This window comes from Petaurus breviceps, unplaced genomic scaffold (genome assembly GCF_028583685.1).
Source record: "Petaurus breviceps papuanus isolate PSGF00001 unplaced genomic scaffold, PetGlider_PUasm1.0 171, whole genome shotgun sequence".
Lineage (NCBI taxonomy): Eukaryota > Metazoa > Chordata > Mammalia > Diprotodontia > Petauridae > Petaurus > Petaurus breviceps.
The window spans coordinates 10,373,113-10,398,482 of NW_027185754.1; the positions used below are offsets into that span (position 1 = coordinate 10,373,113).

At 39.4% G+C, this 25,370-nt stretch overlaps 1 protein-coding gene across 4 annotated transcripts in view; it reads left to right on the forward strand.

Moving 5' to 3' along the window:
* Positions 1-18,092, forward strand: part of ABCC12 (ATP binding cassette subfamily C member 12) — a 75,505-nt gene extending 57,413 nt beyond the window's left edge. For 3 of the 4 annotated variants that reach the window (XM_069082819.1, XM_069082818.1, XM_069082821.1), the window contains 7 exons: positions 8,880-8,969; positions 9,096-9,285; positions 9,754-9,913; positions 15,867-15,945; positions 16,674-16,787; positions 17,740-17,904; positions 18,006-18,092. In XM_069082819.1, coding sequence (XP_068938920.1) covers positions 8,880-8,969; positions 9,096-9,285; positions 9,754-9,913; positions 15,867-15,945; positions 16,674-16,787; positions 17,740-17,904; positions 18,006-18,092 — 885 coding nt within the window. The remainder of the gene's footprint in view (positions 1-8,879; positions 8,970-9,095; positions 9,286-9,753; positions 9,914-15,866; positions 15,946-16,673; positions 16,788-17,739; positions 17,905-18,005) is intronic. The other variant, XM_069082822.1, reaches the window with a different exon arrangement.
* The last annotated feature ends 7,278 nt before the right edge of the window (positions 18,093-25,370 follow it).

Consider the following 25,370-nt stretch of genomic DNA (forward strand, 5'->3'; position numbering starts at 1 on the left):
TCTCCTCTGCGGCACTGCTCTCAATGGCGCCAGCAAGCAAATCACTGGAGAAGAACAGGATGACGCGCTCACTGCTGCAGCTCTGATTGGATGCAGCTTGGAGCGCGGCGTGTGTTTCACGGGGGGGCGGGGGGGAGACGGTGCATACAGAGGGTACCGTAGTGTAGCGTGTAGCGCAGGGGATCACTTTCACTACAGTAGCAATCTCAATAGGGCTTATTTTCGGGGGAGGGTTTATTTTAGAGGAATCTTACACAGTAAGGGGAGGGCTTATTTTCGGGATAGGTCTTATTATCGGGGAAACACGGTAGGAGAGAACAGTGTATGAAAATTGAGAGAAGAGAGAGTGTCTAGGAGGAAATTGTGATGAACAGTGTCCAATGCTGTGAAAGGTTTAAAAAAAATGATCACTGAGAAAAGTTCATTCGATTTGTTAATTAAGAGCTCATCAATAACTTTGGAGAGCAGTTTCAGTTGAATGACAAAGTCAAAAGAAAGATTATAAGGCATAAGAGAGTGAGAGGACGGGAAATGGAGGCATGGTGTATAAATAACTTTGTCAGAGTTTGGCTGAGAAAGAGGAAAGATAAAAAGAGAGGCAGCAAAGATGGTGGGATCTAATGAGAGGTTGTTTTTTTTTAATGGATTAGGAAAGACTGAGACCTGTTTTTAGGCAGCAGGGAAAAAAAACAATAAAAAGAGACTGACGACAGAGAAAGTGAGGATGACAGTGGGGACAGTTTACTGGAGAGGAAAGGAGGGAAGTGATCAAGAGAAAAGGAGTTGGCCTTGGAGATGAGGACTAATTGTTCATTAGAAATTGAAGGAGAGGAAAAAATGGTACAGGGTAATATCAAGGAATTGTGAGATAAAGAAATAGTATTGTCAGTGCTTTAGTCAGCCAACACCCTACTTTATGCCAAATCAAGATTATGGCAGCCAAGGGGAACAGTGATTTAGAACAGGGGTGTCAAACATGAGGCCTGCAGCCTGCAACCAAACCAGATTAAAATGTAATCAGGAAATATTTAACAAAATAAATTAAAAAAAAATAAAACTCATCCCCACTCCCTCCATGTCTGTATACTCTTCTTCTCATATATCTCCATTATGAGAAATTGTAAAACACCTTCTTCCTCATTTTTCACTAATATATGCCTTCCTCTCTTCTCTTTCCTCTCTTAAAACCAGACCTTCCATTTGTATTTCTTTACAGAAATCTTTGCAGAAGCCTTTGTAATTTTTGAAAACAATGAGACTTTGAAGAGATATGTGTCTCTTCTTCTGAAGTAAGCACTTTATTATAATTAGCCTCTTCTAATTGTTTGAATGTATCGGCCTTTCAAAGTTTCTTTTGTCTTTCATGTTTTTATTTCAAAGATTCTAAGAAGCAATGATCTTTTCATCAAGAATGCTTGCAAGTCTTTTTTATTAAGGATCTATTTTTCTCCTCGTAGTTTTTCAGGATAAGTTGTACTTAGATTATAAAGTCTTTATCTTTTGTTATTTGGAATGACATATTCCAAGAGCAGCTAAGCGGTACAGTGAATAGAGGGTTGGGCCTTGAATCAGCAAGTCTCACTTAAGCACAAATCTGGCCTCAGTGACCCTGAGCAAGTTACAACCCTGTATGCCTCAGTTTTCTCATTTGTAAAATGATCTGGAGGACATGGCAAACCATTCCAGTGTCTTTGCCAAGAAATCTCCAAATGGGATCACGGAGAGTCAGGCAAAACTGAAATGACAACAACAACAAATTCCAAGAGCACCTCTCCTTTCATAGCAGTTGCTGCCAAGTGTTTTCATGGTCCTCATTTATTGGTACTTGAATTCTTTCTTTTCTGGCTATTTGCAGTAATTTTAGCCTAGAAGTGCTAGATTTTGGCAATGATATTCTAGAAGGGGGGGTTAGTTGTTTGTTTTTTTTTTTGCGGGGGGGAGTGACTAATGGATTCATTCTATTTTCACTTTGCCTGCTAGTTCTAATAGACTTGAGCAGTTTTGTTACATCTTGTAATATGGCATCAAGGGTCTTTATTTGGTTTGGCTTTCAGGGAGTCTGACAATTCTTTTTTTTTTTTTTAAGCAATTGGGGTTAAGTAACTTGCTCAAGGTTACTCAGCCAGTTATTTCTGGGTGTGGTGCTAAGTATCTGAGCCCGGATTTGATCCCCAGGTCATCCTGACCCTGGGGCCGGTGCTCTTACTCGCTGTGCTACCTGGCCACCCCTGAGTCTGACAATTCTTAAATTCTCTTGTCAGGTTTTCCAGGTTAGCTGTTTTTGATGGAGATATATAATATGTTTTAATTTTCTCAATCTTCAAACTTTGTACTAATACTTCTTGTCTCTAGAATTTTTGGGTTATATATCTTTGGGATATATTTGCTCCAGTCTATTATTCATGGAATCCACTACTTGGATAAGGTTTTCCACTTCTGCTCTAAGCTATTTGTTCTCCTGCAAACTTTTTCCTTAAGAGGTTTAATTTGATTTCTAATTTCATTTTTAGCTCTTGATTAATTTCTTCCAGCTACTCACTGAGAATTGTGACCAAAACATTCCTTTCTCTGAGTCTCTACTTGGTATTTACTGGGAAAGAACTTAATTTAGAAAGGCCAAGGTCACCCATTGCATCCCCAGCCATGGACAGTTGTCTTGACTCCTGTCTTGCCACTGGACTTGCAAGATGCTGAAGGAGTGAGTGAGGCTAATAACTTTCTACCACTCTGCCTCACTTAAATCAAATTCACATGCAAGTCAAGACATCACCATCATGATGTCATTGGTCCTCTTTGAGAATGAAGGACAAACAATAACTGGAGTTGCATTCTTCTTGGTTTGTCTCTTGGGCTTCTCAACTCATACTATTTTTTCAATGTATTCTGACTTTTCTGAATATATGCATTCATACAGACATATACATAGATATCCAGCCTTTGTCCTGGAACTTTGTGCTACATTTTTTACATGGGGTGGGCAGACTTTGGTGCTGTTTCTTCTGTAGTCTGGGCATCACACCCAAGTAGTGTCTGGATGAGATAGTTAGAACTAGGTGCCACCCTCTGTCATAACTTCTGACTTCTTCCCCTATCTCCTGGTGTCACTACATGGGTCTTTACTCTTTCTCTTTCATCCCTCTTACACTACCACCAACCCTGGAGTGGCTCTATCTCCTTGTGTAGCCCTGGCAGGACCAAATCTGTGACTGAGTTGATCTCTCGATCTTGAAAGGTTCCCTGGTATAGAGGTTCTCAAGTGCTGTACTGGCTGTGGCTCTCACAGGAGTTATGGTCTCTTAGAGACCCTGCCCCCTCCTCTGATGACTGCCCTGGCATAGCACCGGTCCTGTAGTTTCAAGGAAATGCTGGCTTGAAGCCTTTTATTTATAGTGCCTCTAGGTGCACATGCACAAGCAGGCCTTGTATCTCTCTTCCGTAATGTACTGGAAGATTCTAGGCCTTTTTGCTGTTCCTATAACCTTGGACTGAGGTCCTCTTGGCTTCTGGTCTCTTTACCTGAGACTCATTCTGACTTACACTTCCCTCACCATATCTCCTGTCTGAATGCCTGCAGGTTTATGGTTGTCTTCTTGTGAAATCCCATGGAGAAGCAGCTTACTGGTGTTTCTCTTTGGTCTTCTTGATTATTGTTCCATCAAATGTCCTTTTAGAATATTGCTGGATGCAAGACAAATGGACCCCTCTAGGAACTTTTATGCCATCTTAATACTCTGAAAATAGATAATGACTTGGACCCAGAATTGAATATGAGGAAGAGAATAGGTTGGATTGCAACGTTCTTTTAATAAGTCAAATGTCTCTCTGAATAGAAAATAGTAGGTAAGAGGGAGCGGCTAGGAGGTACAATAGATATAAGTGCTGGGCCTGAAGTCAGGAAGACTCATTTTTCTGATTTCAAATCTGGCCTCAAATACTTACTAGCTAAGTGATCCTGGGCAAGTCATTTAACTCTGCTTCAGTTTCCTCCTCTGTAAAATGAGTTGGAGAAGGAAATGGCAAACCATTCCAGTATCTTTGCCAAGAAAATGCCAAATGGGGTCAAGAAGAGTCAGACATAGTTGAAATGACTTAACAATAACAACAACAAGGAAGGTAAGTAGAGTGTAACTTATTACAAGCAAGGAATTACAAAGGAAAACTGTAATGTCATCAAAGAAACATGAGACAAAAAATATGGGCTGTTCACATGGTGAGAGAATGATAATAAAGGATAGCTAGTGATCTTCATGAGTATCTTTACAATGTCAGAAAAAGTAGAGAAGGCACCCAGCACGTTTGGAGGAATTTCTGGGGTGAGCTCACAACATATGGACAAGCATGGTACTGTACAGCAGTGGTGTCAAACTCCCATAGAAATGGATCCCTGTGGGCCAATTATGGACTTAGAAAACCACAAATTAACATTATGTCATATTGTGTTTTTATTTATTTTGTTAAACATTTCCCAATGACATTTTAATCTGGTTCAAGCACACACTTGACATCTCTGCTATACAGGATGGGCAAGCATGAGTGAATCTCATGAGTGGTCTGTATCATTGGAGATCAAGTCAAAATTCATAAGGCCATGGATCCAGTTGAGTATTTGCTGAGAGAACTAAGAACAATGAGTAAAAGTTGCAGAGAAACTTATTTTGGCTTGACATAAGAAGAATCTGAGGTCAGTACATTCCTGAGGAAATGTGTTAGAGGATTTGAAGATGGATTGGTTACTCTCTGCCCCAAGAACATTTCAGGTAACAACTTTAGGAACCTAGACCAAAGAAATCACTATGTAACAATATAATTTGGGGTTAACATTTCAGAAGCTGTTGAGTACCCAAGTTGCTATCTCACTTGTACCTGAAACTTTCCATTTGTATCATGACCATAAGAATGTGACCAGTCCCTTCATTCCTGCAGTTAAACAAAGAACCTCCTCCTTTCAGTCATTATCTTAATCTTTTCTCAATAGAAGGATGTGAAGAGATAATAATGTGAACAAGACTAGTTATCTGTATCTGTCTTGAGCAGATTTCACCTTTTTGAAAGAAAAGCCTTTTTGTTGTCAATCTTATCATCTCTCTTTCCAAGGGGATTTTCCCAGTGTTTGGAAAGGGCTTTAGAGAAATACAGTACTTGATGTTTTCATTTTACTAAAAAGTTTTTTTTTCAAACATGCTTTCATGCTATATAGTATTGTGAATTAGTTTGTGTATTATCTCAATATGAGTCTATGTTTCAAGAGGGCCAAGGGCTGTTTCAATTAAATTCTCTCTACCCCCCCATCACTACACTCTGCAAACAAAAGGTGCTTAATGAATATTTGCTGAAAGATACAGCTTTTAAGTCATACAGTTAGAGGCTATATTTGAAGCAATGGAAGTGAATGCCTTCTATAAAGGAGAAATTGTTGAGGGAAAAGAACAGGAAATTAAGAACTAGTCAGTAGGAGAAACTCATAGTTAGAATAGAGAAGGAAGAAGACAGTGAAAGAAACACAGAAGGAAGAGTTGAAGAAGGATGAGGCTAGTATACTGTCCTATGTTGTTAGTCTAGAAGTAATAAATGTGGAGAATTTAAAGGAGAGGATGGTCAATAGCGTCAAATGCTTTTGAGAAGCTAGGGAGAATGAGGATGGAGAAAAGACCTTGGTTTGGGTAAACACCTCTTGAGACTCTTAGACCAGAGATATTAGAATAAAATAAAGAAGAAGAAAAGCCAGTCTAAAATGTTGAGGAGAGTTAGGGGGTGGTTAGAAAATGAAAGAAAAAAATAATATCTAAGAATTACAACACTTTCAAGTTAGAAACGAACTAAATTATCTCAAGCCCTAACTGCACTCATAGACCAAGTATAGATGGACTGAAAGGGTTTTAGGTCACAGTGTCCAACTATTCAGACTGGTTCAGCATCGAAACTGGTATGATGTTATCAGTGGAAATGACATTAAAGAGGAGACATAGTCATCTGTCTTGCTGCTGCACTCTAAGGACAATGGGACCTTTCCATCTCACTTGTACCTGAAACTTTTCATTTGTGTTGTCTCCCCCATAAGAATGTGAGCTCCTTGAGACTAGGGACTGTTCTATTTTTTAAAATTTGTATTCCCAGCACTTAGCACAGTACATAGTAAGCACTTAATACTTTTATTGTTGTTCATTCAGTCAACCTATTGTTGTGGTGAATTGCCTTCACAAGAGGATACTGTGGGTCAGGATAGAGCCTTGGTGTGCAAGGTGCTTACCCACTGAGCACTCAGAGCAGGCGGCTCTGCACTGATTTTGGAACTGAAGTATCTGAGGCTTCATTTACCCATGGGACTTTCTCCTACTTACTACACAATGTTAGCCCCCTCAGTTACAGTTGCTGTGAGAAGTCTTAATCTTGTCCCTGCCTGATGTGTTAGGTAACTTTTGCCTACTCTACTAAGTCTTCTTTGGACTTTTTATAGGAAATTATAGTAAGATCATAGATTTATAGTTGGAAAGGACATTAGAAATAACCGTTTCTAATCCCCTTACTTTAGAGATGAGGAAACTAAGGCCTAAAAAGGGGAAATTACTTGCACAAAGTAATTTAGGTAGTAAGTTTATGGACAGGAATTGTACTTGCAATTTAATCGGTGTGGGGAGTTCTCAGTGAGTTATTTCCTTTAGCAATGTTGGTTGGTACCTTCTATGCAACCTCTCAAATCAGACAACAAGCATTCATTAGAGAAACACAGAAAGGCAAAAACAGTCCCTACCATCAAGAAACCACATAGGGGAAACCACACATAAATAACAAGGCAAATTAAAAATATATGGCAGAGTAGATGAAAAGCAATCTGGGAGGCAAAGGCCTCCACAGTTGGGTGGATTAGGTATGGTGACATCTGAGCTGAGTCTTGAAAGCCAGGGAAAGAGGCAGAGGTAAGGTGATAGAACATTCCAGGGGTAGGAGACAGCCAGTGCCAAGTTTAAAGAACTGCTAGGAGGCCAGAGGCAACAGGAACTCACTGAGCAAGGGAGTTACAGGCCTACATGCTATAAAGTAGCTCAAAAGAAACATGAGATGTGCAAATTTAGAAATCCACCCCAAATGTTTCCATGGACTATTTAAGCCCGACCTGTAGCAGAGCATTCTGAGCTTGTATTGGTCTGATCAGCCACACCTGGATGCATTGTAACTTGACTCTGACATAATGATGTCATTTTGGTCCTCTTTGAGAATAAAGGACAATAATCAACCACCAATGCAGACCTACACTTTAGAAAAATGACCTTGGCAGCGAAGTGGCAAATGGGTTGCACTGGGAAGAGACTTGATTGATGCAGGAAGACCAGTTAGAAGGATATTGCAATGGTCCAGATGAGAAATACTGAGAGCTAGAATTAAGCCTGGGACAACTGAAAGGAAGGAATAAATACAAAAGCTACTATGAAGGAAGAAAAGATAACGTGGCTATGTGGGGTAAGAGTGAGGATGATATTCCAAGTTGTAAGCCTTAGAGACAGGCAGGATGGTGGTACTTTCAGCAGTAAAAAGTAAGTTTGGCAGAAGGGAGGGTATTGATGGAAGGGATGGAGATAATGAGTTCTATTTTGGACATGTTGAGTTTGCAATTCCTATGAAATAATTCATTTTAAGATGTCCAAAAGGCGGTAAGTGATGTAGGAATGTTGCTCAGAAGAGAAGCTAGGGCTGGATATAGCAAGTACTTAAAGGCATGATACTCTTCTCTTTTCAAAAAATTAGGAAATTTACTTGAAATTTCCAGTCCTGCAGTACCTTTTCTATTTGCCACAACTTTTCAGAGATCATTGAAATAACATTTGCTCCACAATCAGTCATTTCTTTTAAAACCCTGGGATGTAGTTAACCAGGCCTGGAGACTTGAACTTCAATATGGGCAGCTGAGTATTGTCTTATCTTACTGAATTCAACCTGTTAGCCAGGTTTATATTTCTTCTTCAGTCCAAAGATCAATGAAAACAGAATTAAATACTAATAAAAACTATTAGTTTACTCATGAAGGGATTGGGTCACATCTGCTGTTGCCTTCTAGTGATATTTTTTTAAGAAGACATAAATATAAATATTTAAATTTAAATTAGAATTCACTAATTTCTTTCCTATAATATGAAATGTCTGGACTTGTAGAGTCAAACTCACATTCTTGAGGGTGAGGTATCAGAAAGAAGTTTAGAGTCATTCACCAGACTTTTGAGTTGTCAGGAGGTGGAGTAGGGAGATAGGAAGCAGGACAGGAGAAAGAGAGGGAGACAGATTATGATTTCATAAACTGGGAGTAGTCAGGAAACCTGAGTCATAATCCTGGCCCTGCCACTAATTTACTATGGGATCTTGGGCAAATCACCTCACCTTTCTAAGCCTCTGTTTTGTATGTAAAATGGAGGAGGGGGGAGGTTGGCTTAAATTATCAATGAGGTCCTTTCTAGTGGCTGTAATATTCTCTGAGAGGACACAGAATTAGTTCAGGTGGGACTCAGTGAAGCAGTACACCACCAGGTGGGAACAAGGAGCTGGTACCCAGCATGGGCTCACAGAACAGTTCCACTTCATCACAGTTCCAGAGAACTGGAATGAAGAAAGCTGTGTGTGATCAAATGGTGGTGGAGTGGGATGATTCCAGCCATCTGGAGTGCCAGTGGAAAAAAAATGTAATTACCATTTATTTCTAGATACAAAGGAAGTGTTTAAAGGGAAAACATCACAACAACTCCTGGAAGTTGATCTGAAAATGTAGTTCTCATTATTTTGGCTTTTCAGAAGTGTAGCTATAATAATAATACATTTATTGCCCTAAAAAGTGACCAAAGTCACTGAAATTAGGAAATAATATGCTAATTGTGACAATTTGTCCCTTTCAATAGTTAAGTGGACTCCTACAAGTCTGTGTAAGAACAGGTACAGAGACACAAGCCAAATTTACCTCTGTGGAACTACTAAGGGAATATATCTCGGTAAGAAATCATTCTAATGAGTGCTCAAAAGTGAGACAATGTTTAATATTCCCAGGAATGCCTGTACTCAGATCATTTTCACCTTTGTCCAATGTTTACTAGTTGGTTAATTATTTTGCATCCTAGACCTGCATTCCTGAGTCTACTGACTCCTTCAGATCAGTGAGCTGTCCCAAAGAGTGGCCACAACGAGGTGAAATCACATTCAAAGATTACCAAATGAGATACAGGGAAAATACCCCTCTTGTCCTCAGTGGGTTAAATCTGAATATCCAAAGTGGACAGACCATTGGCATCGTTGGAAGGACTGGTTCTGGTGAGATCAATCATGGTTTTTGTTTACTTATCTATTCTGCTTGGGATTGGCTGTGTAAATGCTACAACTATGGACAGTGGTGTGTGTGTTGGCACTCTCTGTATACACACACATACACATATATACATATATAATACATGTACAAACACACACACACACATGAAGTGCCTACAATTGTCCAAAGTTACAGCATATATATATGTGTATTTCTATATATTTACTCTTCTCTTATAAATTAGTATTACAGACTGTCAGTACATAGAGCTTGGAAGAAATGCCTGCTCATCCCAGTACTAATGACATATAAGTTAATTGTTTTAGGGCTTCTAATTGCATCCCCTGGAATAGTAACTGATTTCTGCCCCTGCTGCTATACCAAGGCATCATTTTAAAAACCATTCTCTTCCTTAAATGTTCAAATATGATGGGAACCCGACTCTCTGTTTTATAACTTTTTCTCTTCCCCAGGAAAATCTTCATTAGGAATGGCCTTGTTTCGACTAGTAGAGCCAACTGCTGGCACGATTTTCATTGATGATGTTGACATCTGTACCATTGGTTTAGAAGATCTCAGAACCAAACTGTCTGTGATTCCCCAGGATCCTGTCCTGTTTGTAGGTACAGTAAGGTAGCTGTTTTTATCATTGCACGTTCATATTCTCAGATAGTGAAACCAGACTGGCCAGGAACTTATCAGGTCCCCCAGTGTAGGGGGAAACAGTCTGCAAGGAAGCACCATTTCAGTGGCAGACAGAAGAATTGATGGTAACTATCTTTTAGTGAATCACTGTTAAATATGGCATGATTTCCTAAGAAGGACCAAATCCTATGAGCTGCAAAGAGTCAGCCATATACTGCCAATAGCTGATCCAGGAAGACCAATCATTATACTTGCCCCACTGTATCCCTCTCAACCCAACATTGGAGTAAAATAAAGTAATAGCGGCAAAGCTGTTTTGACTAGTATGGTAAATACTATTATTACTTAGTAATCACTATGGAAAAATAATTCACTCTCAGGGATAAAGAAACTGACCTCCTTGAGGTCATTAATTTTTTTAAGCTCACATCAGGTACCATTTAGTATGTTGGAATGGTAATGAGCTGTATGGCACTGGAGAGGACCTGATTCAAGATTACTCCCTGACTAAATGAAATAATGCCTTCTTTTTACAGATCACCTATGTTCTGTATATATGTTGTATGTATCTAGATATTTACATATCTAGATATCTCCATTAGACTGGGCTTTGAGAGTAGCATCCATGGGGTTTTCTTTTTTCTTTTTCTTTTTTGGTGGGAGGAGATTCTGTTATATCTTTGGTGCTTAGCACAATGCCTAGTGAATGTTGCTGCTCAGTTGTTTAATCATGTCTGACTCTTCATGACCTCATGGACCATAGCATGCCAGACCCTCTTATCCTCTACTGTCTCTTAAAGTCTGTCCAAGTTCATGTTTGTTGTTTCCATGATATTACCTATCTATCCCATCCTCTGCTGTCTCCTTTTCCTTTTGCCTTGAATCTTTTCCAACATCAGGGTCTTTTCCAATGAGTCCCATCTTCTCATTATATGGTCAAAGTATTTAAGCTCAGCTTGAGTATTTGATCTTCCAATGAAAGACCTGAATTAATTTTTTAAGTCTTGACTTATATGATCTCTTTGCTGTCCAAGGGACCTTCAAAAGACTTCTTCAGCATCACAATTTAAAAGCACCAATTCTGAGGTGCTCAGTTTTCCTTATAGTCCAACTCTTACAGTCATAAATTTCTACAGGAAAAACCACAGCTTTGCCTATGTACACTTTTACTGGAAAACTGATGTTTCTACTTTTCAATATGTTGTTTAGATTTGCCGTAGCTTTCTTTCCAAGGAGCAAACATCTTGGCTACAGTTGCCATCTGCAGTGATCTTTGAGGCCAAGAATATAAAAATCTGACATTGCTTCCATTTCTTCTCCTTCTATTTGCCAGAAAGTGATGGGATCAGTTGCCAAGATCTTTTGTTTGTTTGTTTTTTATGTTAAGCTTCAAACAGTTTTTACACTCTCCTCTTTCACTCTCATCAAGAGGCTTCTTAATTCCTTTTCACTTTCTGCCATCAGAGTGGTATCATCTACATATCTGAGTTTATTGATATTTCTCCCAGTAACCTTAATTCCAGCCAGCTTGGCACTGCACATAATGTACTCTGCATATAAGTTAAAGTGACAGTATATCACTTTGTTGTACCCCTTTTCCAACCTTAAAGCAATCAGTTGGTCCATGTTCAGTTATAACTGTTGCCTTTTGACCTGCATACAGGTTCCTCAATGATCTGCTATTCCCATCTCTTTGAGGACTGCCACATTTTGTTATGATCTACACAGTTACTGGCTTTAGTGTAGTTAGTGAAGCAGAAGTAGATGTTTTTCTGGAACTTCCTTACTTTCTCCATAATCCAGTGAGTTTGGCAATTTGGTCGCTAGTTCCTCTGCCTCTTCCAAAACCATCCTGTTCTTCTGGTAATTTTCAGTTCACATATTGCTGAAGCTTAGCTTAAAAAAATCTTAAGCATAACCTTGCTAGCATGTGAAATGTGCACAATTTTTCAGTATTTGGAACATTCCTTGGCGTTGCCCTTCTTTAGAATTCAGACATAAACTGCTCTTTTCCCAGCCAGTGGCCACTGTTATGTTTTCCAAATTTGCTGGCATATTGAGTGCAGCATTTTAATAGCATCATCTTTTAGGGTTTTACATAGCTCAGCTAGAATTCCATCACCTCCATCAACCTTATTGTTAGCAATGCTTCCAAAGGGCCACTTAACTTTATTCTCCAGGATGTGTGGTTCTAGATCAGTAACCATACCATCCTGGTTATTAGTGATGTTAAGATCTTTCTTGTATAGTTCTTTTGTATTTGCTACCTCTTCTTAATCTCTTCTTGTTAAATCATTATCTTTTTTGTCTTTTATTATGTATACTTTCACATGAAGGTTTTCCTTGGTATCTCTAAATTTTTTGAAGAGATCTTGTATTTACCATTCTATTATTTTCCTCTATTTCTTTGCGTTGCTCATTTGAGAAAATCTTTTCTCTCCTTGCTATTCTTTGGGATTTTGCCTTTCACTTCTTTTCTCATCTATTTATAAAGCCCTATCAGAAGCCATTTTGCTTTCTTGTTCTTTTTCTTTGAAATATTTTTTGTTGTTGCCTCCTGTACAATATTGTGAACCTCTTTCCATAATTCTTTAGGTACTATCTACCAGATCTAATCCCTTAAAATGATTCATCACCTCCACTTCATATTCATGTGGGATGCTCTTTAGGTCATACCTATATGGTCTGTTGATTTTCTGTACTTGATTCAATTTAAGTTTGAATTTTGCAATAAGAAGCCAATGCATACTAAGGGCTTATTAAACACTTGTTGACTGACTGAATTAATTCAGTGAATCATCAGTCACCCGATGATGATAACATGAAATTTTATATATGTAAAGTAGTTTTTAACTGAAACACTTGATAACAGTGAACCCTTATCATTACAGAGATCATGCCTCCACATTCTTTCATGACAAAATTACTAGACTGGTAGGTTATGGAAGTGCCTTGGATAGGATATTTAGATTTAATTAAAACATGTATCAAAGTTTTTCATGATATCTTTATGTACAAGATGGTTAGATGTTATTGGTAATAGTTTGGAGAATTAATAAATAGATGAATAACTGGCCCCCAAATGTAGTATTTAATGAGCTGATGTCTAACTGTAAAGAGGTCCCAGTGGAGTGCTGCATGGAATTGTCTTTGGCTATATTCCGTTCAATGTTTTTGCCAATGACTTATGTGACAGCATAGATAGCATGCTTATCAAGTTTATGGATGCCATGAAGTTGTGAGGGATAACTAGTATACTGAATAACAGAGCTTAGATCTAAAAAGACCCTGACAGATTGGAATGAAATGTTCAACTAATAAGGGTAAGATGGATGTGACTAGATAATAAATAGTTTTATATGTTACACTTTTAAGTTTTGCAAAGCATTCTATGTACATTATCTCATTTCTTAATCTCATCAATCTCTTAAAGTCACTGTTAAAGGAATTATTTCCCCTACTTTGCAGATGAGAAAACCGAGTCTCAGAGAACCTCAATTACTTGTCCACAGTGGAAAGCCAAACATGAGCAGCTTTCCAGAAGACTGCTGCTGTGAACAGCTTCAAGGTTCTGATTACACCATATAGTGAACTCTCTATTTTTTTTCAGTAATACACTAAGACAAAACTTTGACAAAAACAGAAGTACAGAATTCACAATGTTATGACATAACAACTTATCACTAAAATGGCCACATAGTTTTCACCAAAGTGGTCATATAGTTTTAAGCAAAAGATATCATTCAGTAAGAATTTAACTCAATCATCCTTAAGGAGGCTTGCCTTAATGGACACAAAGATCAAAGTTCTCCACCCCTATGTCACATTCTCTTAATATCTCAGTCAAAAAATCTTCTTTCTTCTTAATTGAAGATTAGTTTCCAATCATCCTTAATTCAATCATCCTGAATAGGTACAAGATACAGAGTACAAAGTCCTCCCACCCCTAGGCCACAGTAAATCATGATCTTCTCAGTTTGCATTAAATACCCAAGGAAAGGTCTTTTCATCTTGCCTTGAGGCTGGCTCTCAGATTCCATGGTTCCTCTTCCATGGTCCAGCTCCTACCTGAATCCACCCAACTGTCACGTGGGTTCAAAGGCAGGCAGCTCCCAGTTCCTTATCCAGTTCCTGTTCCATATTGAAGCTCACAGTGTCCAGTCCACCACAGGTCCTTTACAGTTTCTGTTCCTGGGAAGACAAAGCTTAACAAAGCTACAATAACATTCAGCCACATTGCCGGCACCATCATCAATTCACTTTCTGACCGTGAAATCAACACAAACCTCAAAACGAGGTCTGAGAAATTAACATAAATCATCAGTATAGTCCTAGAACCTCTGAAAACATCAGTAAGATTCCTCTCCAGGGCTTCTGTAAACAGGCAATAAGAAAATCCTCTTTCAGGGCTTCTGAACCAGCAGTAAGGTCCCAGGGCTTTTGTAACAACAGCAACATCCTCTACCAGCAGGTAAATCTGACAAAATAACATCAAAACAGACAGACAAAGTACCGGCACCACAGCCATGCTTCCTCTCAGTTGTCCTCTTTTCTCAGTTCTGCTCTCTCCAGCCTGGGCCTCTTCCTCCCTGTTCTGCCCCTTCCTGTTGCATCAGCAACAGGAGTTCACAAGTTCAAAGACTTGATGTAATCATGGGCAAGCCTTAAAAGAAACTTGAACTGAAACAAGATGCTAAATAAATAGCTAAAACAAGATGTTGACTTCTTCTGTGTTTGTCAGTATACATGGTCACCCAGGCCAGAGGCAGAATTCAAACTGAGGCCTTCCAGCTCCCTGACTGAGCTGTCTAAGTCTGTTAGGTGACAGTTCACTGGAAAAAGATGTAGGTGTGTGTATGTATGTGTGTGTGCATGTGTGTGTGTATGAGAGAGAGAGACGGAGAGAGAGACAGAGTGCACACATGTGACTGCTATGAATCAAAAGCAAGGTGACAACAAAAAAGAAATTTTTTAAAAATCCTAATGTTCAGTACAAGGAAAGTGTTTAGGCCATGTATTTTATTCTGGTAAAAGTACTTCTAAAGAACTTTCTTCACTTTTGAGACCTACATTGTAAAAGAGATGTTGCCAAACTGGGACACATTTAGAAGAAGATGATCAGGATGGTGAGGGGACTGGAAACCATGACACAGGAGGAAGGACTGAAGGAACTGAGGCTATGAAGAAGAGAAGTCTGAAGGATGGTTATGTTAATTATCTTTAAATATATAAAGAGCTGTCATATAGAACATGCAATGAGATTAAGAAGTGTCTCTCTGGACAAGAGAACTAGGATCAATGGGTGGAAGTTCTAAGGAAGCAAGCTTTCAGCTTAGCTGAAGGAGAATTCTAAAAATCAGAACTGTCCAGCAATGGAATGATATGACATGGAAGGTACTGAGTGTCCTGTCATGAGAAGTATTTAAGCAGAGGCTAGATGGTTACTTGTTTTGGATAATGTATCTAGAGAAAGAAGGGACCTCAGAGGCCAATCTAGTTCAGCCTTTTTATTTTTCAGATGAGTGGAGACCCAGAGAGATTAAATGACTTGTTCAAGGTCCTACAAGTAGTAAGTGTAAGAGGCAAGATTTGAACCCAGACTGTGTGACTCCAGAATTACCATTTTTTCCCCCACTATACCACAATGAAGTGGAGAAGAATTCTAGAATTTGAGTAGGAAGTTTGACTAGATGAATCCTAGGGTCCCTTCCAATTGTTTAATTCTGGGATTCACCAAAGTGCCTTTATGAGGTCTGCTTTATTGCTTGATAGTGATACATCAGTCTAGCACGGCTTTAGGCTAATCAGTCCAATATCAATCAATTCACTTATATCTTTTTTGTTGCCAAAATGCAGAAAACCACATTTAAATGCACCTATAAAATAAAATAAACGGTCATTCTTTCATTGTAGCACAGTAAGTTTTCTCTTATTTTATTAGGTTTAATTTGGATCCTTTTGAGAGACGCACAGATGAGGAACTCTGGCAGGTCCTGGAGAGAACTTTCATGAAAGATACAGTATGTTTTTAGGCAATGGCATTTTTTTTCTGAGAACTCTTTTGTCTCTTTCTCCACAGATACCCAGTCCAGAACTGTGATTTTTTTTTTTTTTGCTTTTATTATAGTTAGCTAATTCAGTACAATCTGCAGACACTGGCATGCCTATGGGAATGCAGCCAGTCTTAGTGGCCCAGACTAGAGACAGCAGGTGTGTAGCCACATCAGGGACCTCTGCTTCTCAGAGGTGTTTTCTTCTACTCTTGGATCCAAAATGGGCACTTCCATTGGCTACCTGCCTTTGATAATTAGGATTATTTCTGGGGCAACAATTTTGATTTAAATGGGTTATTCAAATGGAATAATGAAAGCCTTTCTCTGCTAACCTCAAATACCAGGGAGCTTTCCCTACCCTACCCTAGCTGTGAACACACTGTCACTGACAGTCATTCCTAATAGTGTAGAAGTTCTCCAGAACTGCAGATGAGTCACTAGCTCTTTTAGTTGGGCTAACTATGGGGGCATATGAATCACACAACAATTTTGAATTATTAATGTCTAGTTATTCCCTGATCTTTTTACTCATGCATGTTTGAGATTTTTAAGTAATTGTTGTTTGGCATCTCCTCCTCTATGTTCAGTAAAATAAAGTGTACTGATGAATGTGGAAGGAGCAGCAGTCAATAAGCACCAACCATGACAACTGTATAGATCAGCGTTGTAAACGTGACATTTACCATGTTTTATAGATAATGAAACTCCCAGAGAAATTACAGGCAGAAGTCACAGCAAATGGAGAAAACTTCTCAGTAGGGGAACGACAGCTGCTTTGTATGGCAAGAGCACTTCTCCGTAATTCAAAAGTAAGGAAACATCGCGGAAAACTGATTGGTCATACTTTGGGTATTTCTAGCAGGGCTGCTAAAGACAGGAGTTATAGCAGCATGCTTGCCTTTTGGCAGAGACAGAACAACTGGACCACTTTAAAAATGAGCACAGGCTTCTAAAACAAGGTTTGGGTGGGTGAGTGGGAGGGATAAATTGTCAAAGGCACCAATCTTCTCCTGAACCTCCTCTCAGGAGCCCAGCTTATATGTCCTTTCTATTCTCCAAGTGGTTCAGGTTTAAAATCCTCCTCTCGTCTTGTAGCTCTGTTTCCTGATAAGTTGGAGGTCTAGTAAACAGTGCTCCAATGGGTTATGAGAAATTATGGGTGCAAGGAATGCATAATCTACACTTCATTTTCTCAGGAACCTGGCTACCCTGGGTTATTGAAGATAATGCTATTGCTTTTAAAGACCCTATTTTTCAAACGCACTTCAGCATTTTTGTGATAACAATTCACATTTATATTGAATGTTAAGGTTTACAAAACACTTTAATGTCCAATACCTCTCTGTTCATCAAAATAATCCTGTGGAAGAGGCAGAGCAACTATTATCATCATCCCTACCACCATTTTACAGAGGAGGAAGCTGAAACTCAAAGAGACGATGAAGTAACCTGCCCACAGCAGAACTGGGATTTGAATCCAAATCCCCTGATTCCAGGTCGTGTTCTTTCCACTACTCCATGCCACCCAGTTGTTGATATGGACATATTAAATAATGGGATTGTGGGTGATGCCACATTGCTTCTTCTTTGCCCATTTGTATAGTTAGATTAAACATTTAAAAGGAAGTTATGTTACTTGAAGAATTCATACAAATACTGCGTAATTTCCCCCAAGAGGCATCTAAACAAAAACACTGGCCTTTTCCTTCCAGGACTCAAAGTTGGTATGGAATGATGTTAGTATATACCTTTCTTCAACAGATTGTTCTCCTGGATGAAGCCACTGCTTCGATGGATTCTAAAACAGATGCCCTGGTTCAGAGCACCATCAAAGAAGCTTTCAAGGGCTGCACTGTTTTAACCATTGCCCATCGTTTAAACACAGTCCTAAACTGTGACCGTGTCCTGGTCATGGACAGTGGGAAGGTAAAGAAAGTCCTGTCTTCATTCATTTACCCAGAAACATTATTAGGTTCTGGCTTCACGTTGGAGATTTTTCTAATATTTTGGTCCTGGTTCTCTTTCAGGCGATTGAGTTTGATTTGCCAGAGGTTCTTGCTGAGAAACCAGATTCTGCATTTGCAACATTAATAGCTGCAGAAAAAGAAGTCTGACAGTAAAGAGCATGCTGTGGGTCCCCGTCATGTGATGCTAGAGAAGGATGATAATGTTGTGGAATGAGTAGGAAATGAAGTCACTTCAAGAGTCCGGTGTCCAGGAATGCTTATCATTGTGACTTTGGTGGGAACAGGGCTTGACATGCAGAAAGCACCCAGCCCCACAGGAAACAGACTGTGCTGTGAGGGAAACTGCCTGGCCCTCCAATGTCTCCTCACCTCATGTTGGTTTTGAAGCTGGTAATGGACCATGGACAAAAGCAGACAGAGCTAGTGGATTCACACACTGCCCCATATCTACCAAAATTCCAATTCTATGTCCCTACTAACTCAATCTTATTTCCTGAAAACAGAAATACTGTTGTTTGTTAACAGGAAACAGAATGGGGAGGTACCTGAATAATGGGATTTTACAGGTTTTCTTACAGTATCATCAGAGGGAAAAAGTGTGTTGTTCTACTTAAGCTCCAATTTACTTTTATCTTGACTATGTAGCATGCAATAACTACACAGATCTGTAGCATGAAAGACTCATTGCAGTGTTTGTTAAAAATAAAATCATACTGTATACTCCATTTGATCTATTAGAATAACAAGGAAAACAAAATGTTGGAGTTTATGTATAATTGATATTTTTATATCTTCTTATTTGGTCATTAAAATGCACTAGAAAATTAAACTACCTTGAAATGTTGCTTCACAATTATTTTCCTGAGGATAGTCAAACTTTTGTACCATTTGCTCTCATAGAACCAGACTGGTTTCTTCCTTCACTCAATAACTTAAACAATGTTTTCGTAATAAAGAATTTGCTTTATGACTTCAAGGTTCCTTGCAGCTGTGACAGACACATTAAAAATGCCCTCCAAGTAGACCAGGGAGTGACCAGTTCTAATTCATTGTGACATTTAAAAAGAAATAGCAAATCTAAAATGGTCTTTTGCAATATTTGCCAGTGGCAGCTTATTTTTTTCCTTTTTTATGAGCAGCCTATTGATAGTTAACAGCAGTTTCTCATATATGGTCACGCTATGGTGATTTAATGTTGCTTATTACATTAATTCCTGTGATGTGAAGGGAAATTTGATGTCTCGAAGATTCTCCTTTTAGCCACATCTAACTTTTATCTTATTGTACTGAATACCAGAGGGGAGTGTTTTCATCAGCAAAAGATTTACACTGAGTTCAATCAAAGCTGAAAATGACAAAGCTGGAGAGGCTCAATTCAAATGCAGCTCATGCCAAGGAAAGTGCCTCTCCTCCAAGCTCTGAATCTTCAAGGTGAAAGGACATAATGTACCTTTAAATGGTCCACTGCACAGGGAACAGCTTTCTCCCTTGGTTTTCAGTCTTGATTTTGAGGTCAAAACACTAATGTAAGTTCAGACTATAGAGGTTACAAGTTTGGGCCAATTACAGTCAGTCAACTTGATAGATATACCCAGTAACTCCTTTCATTCAATAAGCAAGAAATCCTAGTTATACACTGTCAGGGGGGAATTCCATTCTCTTCATCCAAATGTAGGTCAGTTTGAGGCCATTTTTATATTCTCCCAACTTGGTACCAGAAGAGCAACTGGACCAAGATTTTCAGGAGGTGCCGCCATCAAGCCAATGATCATCTAAGCCTATGTTCATTCTCTTGGAGCCAGTTTCTTCTGTAACTGTTTAAAAAAAATGACCTACTATACAAAACATTTTACTTTCTCACTCCCAGTGAACCACTACCCAGACTAAAAGAGAAACTCCATTCACATCTCTTGCCAATGGATTGTCTTTGTTATGTATGGTTCTTAGGCAAGGGTATTGTCATGTCTTGTTATTACTGACTGCAAGGGTTCTGTGACCTCTGAGAAACTTTTCTGTCAAGGACTCAGCTGTTGCTGTTTTTGTAACACAAGCATCACTGCTTATGGCCCTTTGCTGTATTCTATTCCTTAACTCAGCAGCTTATAGAATTGCCTAACATAGGAGACCTCCCAGGGACACAATATGGAGAAACCCAAACACAGATATGCAAGGGAAACCACCCAGATAGAGACTCACCTGAACCGCCTTACACACACACACACACACACCAGGCTTTTTTCCCATATTATAATTCCCATATTATAATTCAGCTCTATGATCATATATAAGGTGCAGCTCAGAGGCCTGGATTATGTCTGATTTTGCAGAAGAAGATCCTCATTAGGAGCAGTGGCAGTAGTTGCTCCCTACCTCCCAATCCCGTTGCCTGGCCTTTGGCCTTTGTGATTATAGTAACAGGCATGTGAAGCTCCTTGCCTGTTCAGCTAAGTTCATATGATATATGGAACAAAGCAATAGTAGGAGAGCTCCAGAGCTTCAACACTGCACTCTGTATTGTGTGAAGGTTCATGTAGAGGATGATTGTATTTGATGAGGCCCAAGAATCCTCCAAGGCCCTGGAGGAATTAGGAGATTTGGATTTTGAATTACAAGGATAAGGGATTCTTTCAGGCTCCCATTTAAACAAAGGAGGAATACCTTCTTATATGTTTACCTAGTTTGTAAAGAAGAATCACTCCTGTAATTTAGAGAAAATAATTGGGAGGAGAAAAGTCCATCACTCAACAATGTATGGAGGTGAGAAACACAAACTCAAGGATGAGTTAGTGAGCAGAGAGCAGAAAGCTCTTTCCTTGGTGTAATGCGAATGTAAATTTTAAAGATCTTCCCTGCCCCTAGGCTAAAGTGCACCAGAAGCCTGGGGAGGGAGGCTTGTTTTTCAGAAGATACTTTTTGATTGGCCAGTGGGTCAAAAAGGTTGTTACATTCTCTGAGCCAGGAGAAGGCTATATAAGCACTGATGTGTAGCTTTGTTTTGGGGACTCACTTTGAGAAGTGTTCTGTGATTTGATCTGAATTCTGGGAAGCCGTTGTTGAGAGTCCCCCGGCTTTGAAAAACCCAGAATGTGGAAACCCAGATGTTGACTGGGTATGGATGTAATGGTTTGACAGTTTGGAAATCTGTCTACTTGATGTTTCTGTCTTGATAATTATGCCTGTATACTTTGAGGTTCAGGGTGCTGACCTTTTCTCCTGAACAAGGTAAACGATATATGTCTGACTGATTAAAGTAAGCTTGTTAACCCATTTTGAGTTGCTTTCCTTTAACAAAGCAGATCCAAGAACCTGTGGTAGCTGCAAACCCTGAGGACGCTTGGGGTGCTTGCTGCTACACTTGGCAGCAGACATTAGTATTTGGGGTGCCTAGGGTGCCATTCAGGGCACTAAAAAATGCTATTCACTTCATTTCAGAGAGAGTACATCTCTGACAAAGGGGAATCATTTATCTCCTCTGTCAGAGTCTTAGGGCTCTTTAAAAATATTTCTCCTGCCCTCTGTGACTCCTCTGGAAGATCAAAAGAACTACCAAAGTTTTATTCTTACCATTGAAGCAAATAGATCTAAAACTGGCTCAGAGTTGTTAATAAAAATAGGAAATGCTCTTTTCTATGAGATGGAATCCTTTTGGCCAGTGACATGATTTAAAGGTATTTGAAATACCACAGTTCAGGTTGGGGTCAGATGACCAAAGAAATTATTCTCTTCTGGTCCTTTGTAGAAGACCATGTTTGGGGGAAGTTAAAGCAGCGGCTCCAAAATTAAAAGATGAGCTGATTGCCATGGACAGGGTCTGACTTGTCTTCATGTTGTGAAAGGTCCTTTGTCTACAGCTGAACAGCTTTCACCTCAGGTTGAGAGAGAATAAAAGGGCCAGAATGATGCCCCCAGCTCACATTTTAGCATAAAATAGGGAGAGCAAAGTACAGAGACCACTATAACAGCTTTCTCTAGTTCTGGATGCTTTCTGGTTGTCATGAACTGAAACGAGGGAAATCTAAATAAATGGTTGGATTTTATTTGTGAATTACTTTTAGAGTAATTTTTGCTCAAGCTGTGAACTGATACAATGACATCAGGGCAAGGAAGGTATCTTAGGAAGAATGACAATCTCAAAGTTGGGTGCTGTAAACTATGATTCTATTACATATATAGATAGAGATAGTAAGGAGATTAGTTGGGAAAGAGTAGGTGAAAACTTGCCATGTACTTTTTCTGCCTAAACCTAAACATGGCTAGTATTTGATCTTGGACACAAGTGTGAAAGAATGGCTTGCAAGAGAAACTATACATATTAGCTGGGAAGAACCAACTGGTTAACAAAGGGATTTGCTAAAGGAAAAGCTGAGGTAGTGGACAATCCCTACCCAACAAAGCCATCTGAACTGTGGAAAAATGAAAAAAAACTGAGATAATCTGATCCTTCAATTTCTGGCCACTGTCAGCCCTCTACCCATCAACACACATATACCTGGGCATCCCAAATTGGAAATTTCATTTAAAAAATGCTTGCCAACTTTCAACTACACAAAACTCAATGCAGCAGAGAAAATGCTCTAAATGATTTTCAACTAGGGAAGAGAGAAAGAAAACTACAATGCCTTCTGGCATATTTGATTTAAACTGTCGGCCTATTTACTTTTGTAATTGGGAAATCCAAGAACATCATCATAGATATAACCAATTAGAGCTGATAATCATAGAGTTCTTAGGGGACATGTATCATCTCCGGGTACTATAAATAGTTTATGAACATAGATATTATACTTGAATCTTCACTCTCTGGCTCCCCTATATCCAATCTGTTGCCAAGTTCCATGGATTTTACCTTTGACACATCTCTCATATATACATTCTTTCTCTTCTGTTACTGCCACTACCCCAGTAATGACCTTCATCACCACCCACCTGCTGCTGGTGGGTCTCCTTGCCTCAAGTTTTCCCCCATTACATCTTTCACTCAAATGTCAACTAGATCTTCCTAAAGCCCAAGTCTGACCATGTCACCCTCACTATTCAATAAACTCCAAGAGCTCTAGGATCAAATATAAAATCCTCTATTTGGCATCAAAAGCCCTTCAAATCTTAGTTCTCTTCTACCTTCTACCTTTCAGTCTGCTTACTCTCAGCCCCCTGCTGACACTCTCCTCCCCCCCCCCCCTCCCACAAGGTACTCTGGAATCCAGTGATACTGATCTCCTGCTATTCCTTAAAAAAGACATTTGATACCTCTTGACTGGGAATTTTCACTATCTTCCATGCCTGGAATTCAGTTCCTTTTCAACTATACTTTCTGGTTTCAAGTCCTAGCTAAAATCTCACCTTCTTCAAGAAGATTTTCCTGACTTCCCTTAATACTAATGCCTTCCCTTTGTTGATTATCTCCAATTCATACCAAATACATAGTTTGTACACAGCCTCTGTGTTGTCTCATCCATTAGCTCCTGGCAAGCAAGGATTGTCTATGACCTTTCTTTGTATTTCCAGTGCTTAGCACAATGCTAGCACTTAATAAATGCTCAGACTGTTGACTGGTTTAGTCTTTTATGATTGTTCAAGCATATTTAACTTGCTATGTTCCTCTTGACTCCTGTGTTTTTATTTTTATTTTATTTTTTGCTTTTTGTAGGGGGGAAGGCAAGGCAATTGGGGTTTAGTGACTTGCCCAAGGTTAAATGGCTAGTAAGTGTAAAGTGTCTGAGACTGAATTTGAACTCAGGTCCTCCTGGCTCCAGGGCCCATGTGCTATTCAGTGTGCCACTTAGCCACTCCTGTGTTTTTATTTCAAAATTTCTATGTAGTTCTGTTTTTTTCATTGGGATTGCTTAGAAATCCTTGATTTCATTAAAATTTCCTTTTCTTCTTTGTGGCTTACACTCAATTTTGCAGGGTAAGTTATTTTTGGTTATAAGCCCATATCCTTCACCTTCTTTGTGTACTCTTAGCTCCTTCTGTTTTCTAGGGGTACTGAGTATTGTTCTAAGACCTCAGGGACATCTGACTTGTAAGCTTTTTTCCTCCCTTGTTTTGGTAGTTTGTTAAGTTTTATGGCATGAACTTTGTACAGGACATAGGGGAGAATCATTTCTTGGTCTCCTCCTCCTTGGACAAGTCTTGACAATCTCCTCTTTCTTAGCTTCTAGATACTCCTCCCAACACTTTTATGCTTCCTTAGTCTTGGATTGATGAACCTCATCCCTTCTTCTGCGTCTTTTCTGCCTCAGTTTATGAATGTGCTCCATGACAATCTCTTATTCTTGAAAACATTTTCCTTTACCTTCAAATACAGACTGCAGTACATATATGGGGGTTAATCTTTTTGGATTTGCAATATCTTTGGAACAGAGCAGAATCCTTATTCTCTTCATCAGGTCACTCTCTCAGGCATAGAAGAACTGGCAATACTCTTTTTCTTACCAATGTCCATGTGCCCGCCCTTTCATCAAGTCTGAGTATTTCTCTGGTATCAGGCATGAGAATGGATAGTACTAGGTTTCTGGATGATCAGTCCATATTTAATCAGCTTCCAGATCTGCTGATTGAACCTGGCATTGGCAATTTCATTGATCTCACTGGGGTCAAGCAATATGTTTTTTTTCTGTATTGAGGGGTGCTAGAGGCAAGGCTTTTCTGAAGCTTGAACATACTTCATAGCTACAGCCACTAGAAAAAAAATTGACTTTCTAGTTCTCAATGCTCTCAAAGTAGTCTGATCCAAGGCAAAGTCTAGTTGCTGCCCTTCCCCTCCATCTGAGTTATAGAAGTTCTTGACTTGGGTTTGGGTCTGAGTAATATACCTGTGGGCATGCTCCTGGTTTGAGTTCCAGAAGACTGCTGCTGAACTTGGACAGTACCAGTGAACCAGAAAGCTCTGCTGGATCGGAGTGAGAGGACTGCCCATTCCCCTTCAGTCCAGGATTCAAACCCTGGTTATTCCTGTTTCAGGCACTTTAAAAATGTTATCTCATTTGATTTGATACTCACAACAACCCTGAGAAGTAGGTGCTGTAATTATCCCCATTTTGCAGTTGAGGAAACTGAGGCAAACAGTGGTGAAGTGACTCTTCTAGGGTAACACAGCTAATAAGTTAATGAGACAGGATTTTAACTTGGGTCTTCCTGACTTCTGCTCAGTGCTCCATCCACCTGCACCACCTAACTTCCAAGTTGTTGTCGTTACTGTTGTTTGTCCTTCCCCTTGGAAGAGGACCATTACATCAGAAAGGTAATACCATGATTTGTAAGTGAATTGAATTTAAGTGAGGGAGGGCTGTGTAAAGTCACCAGCCTCCATTCTCCTCTGGAGCCATCTGGGTTCAGTGGCAAGATATAGATCAGGATGATTGGAGATGGCCACCAGTTTCCAAGTTAAATGACCCACCCAAGGTCACATGGTCTTTAGAAAAC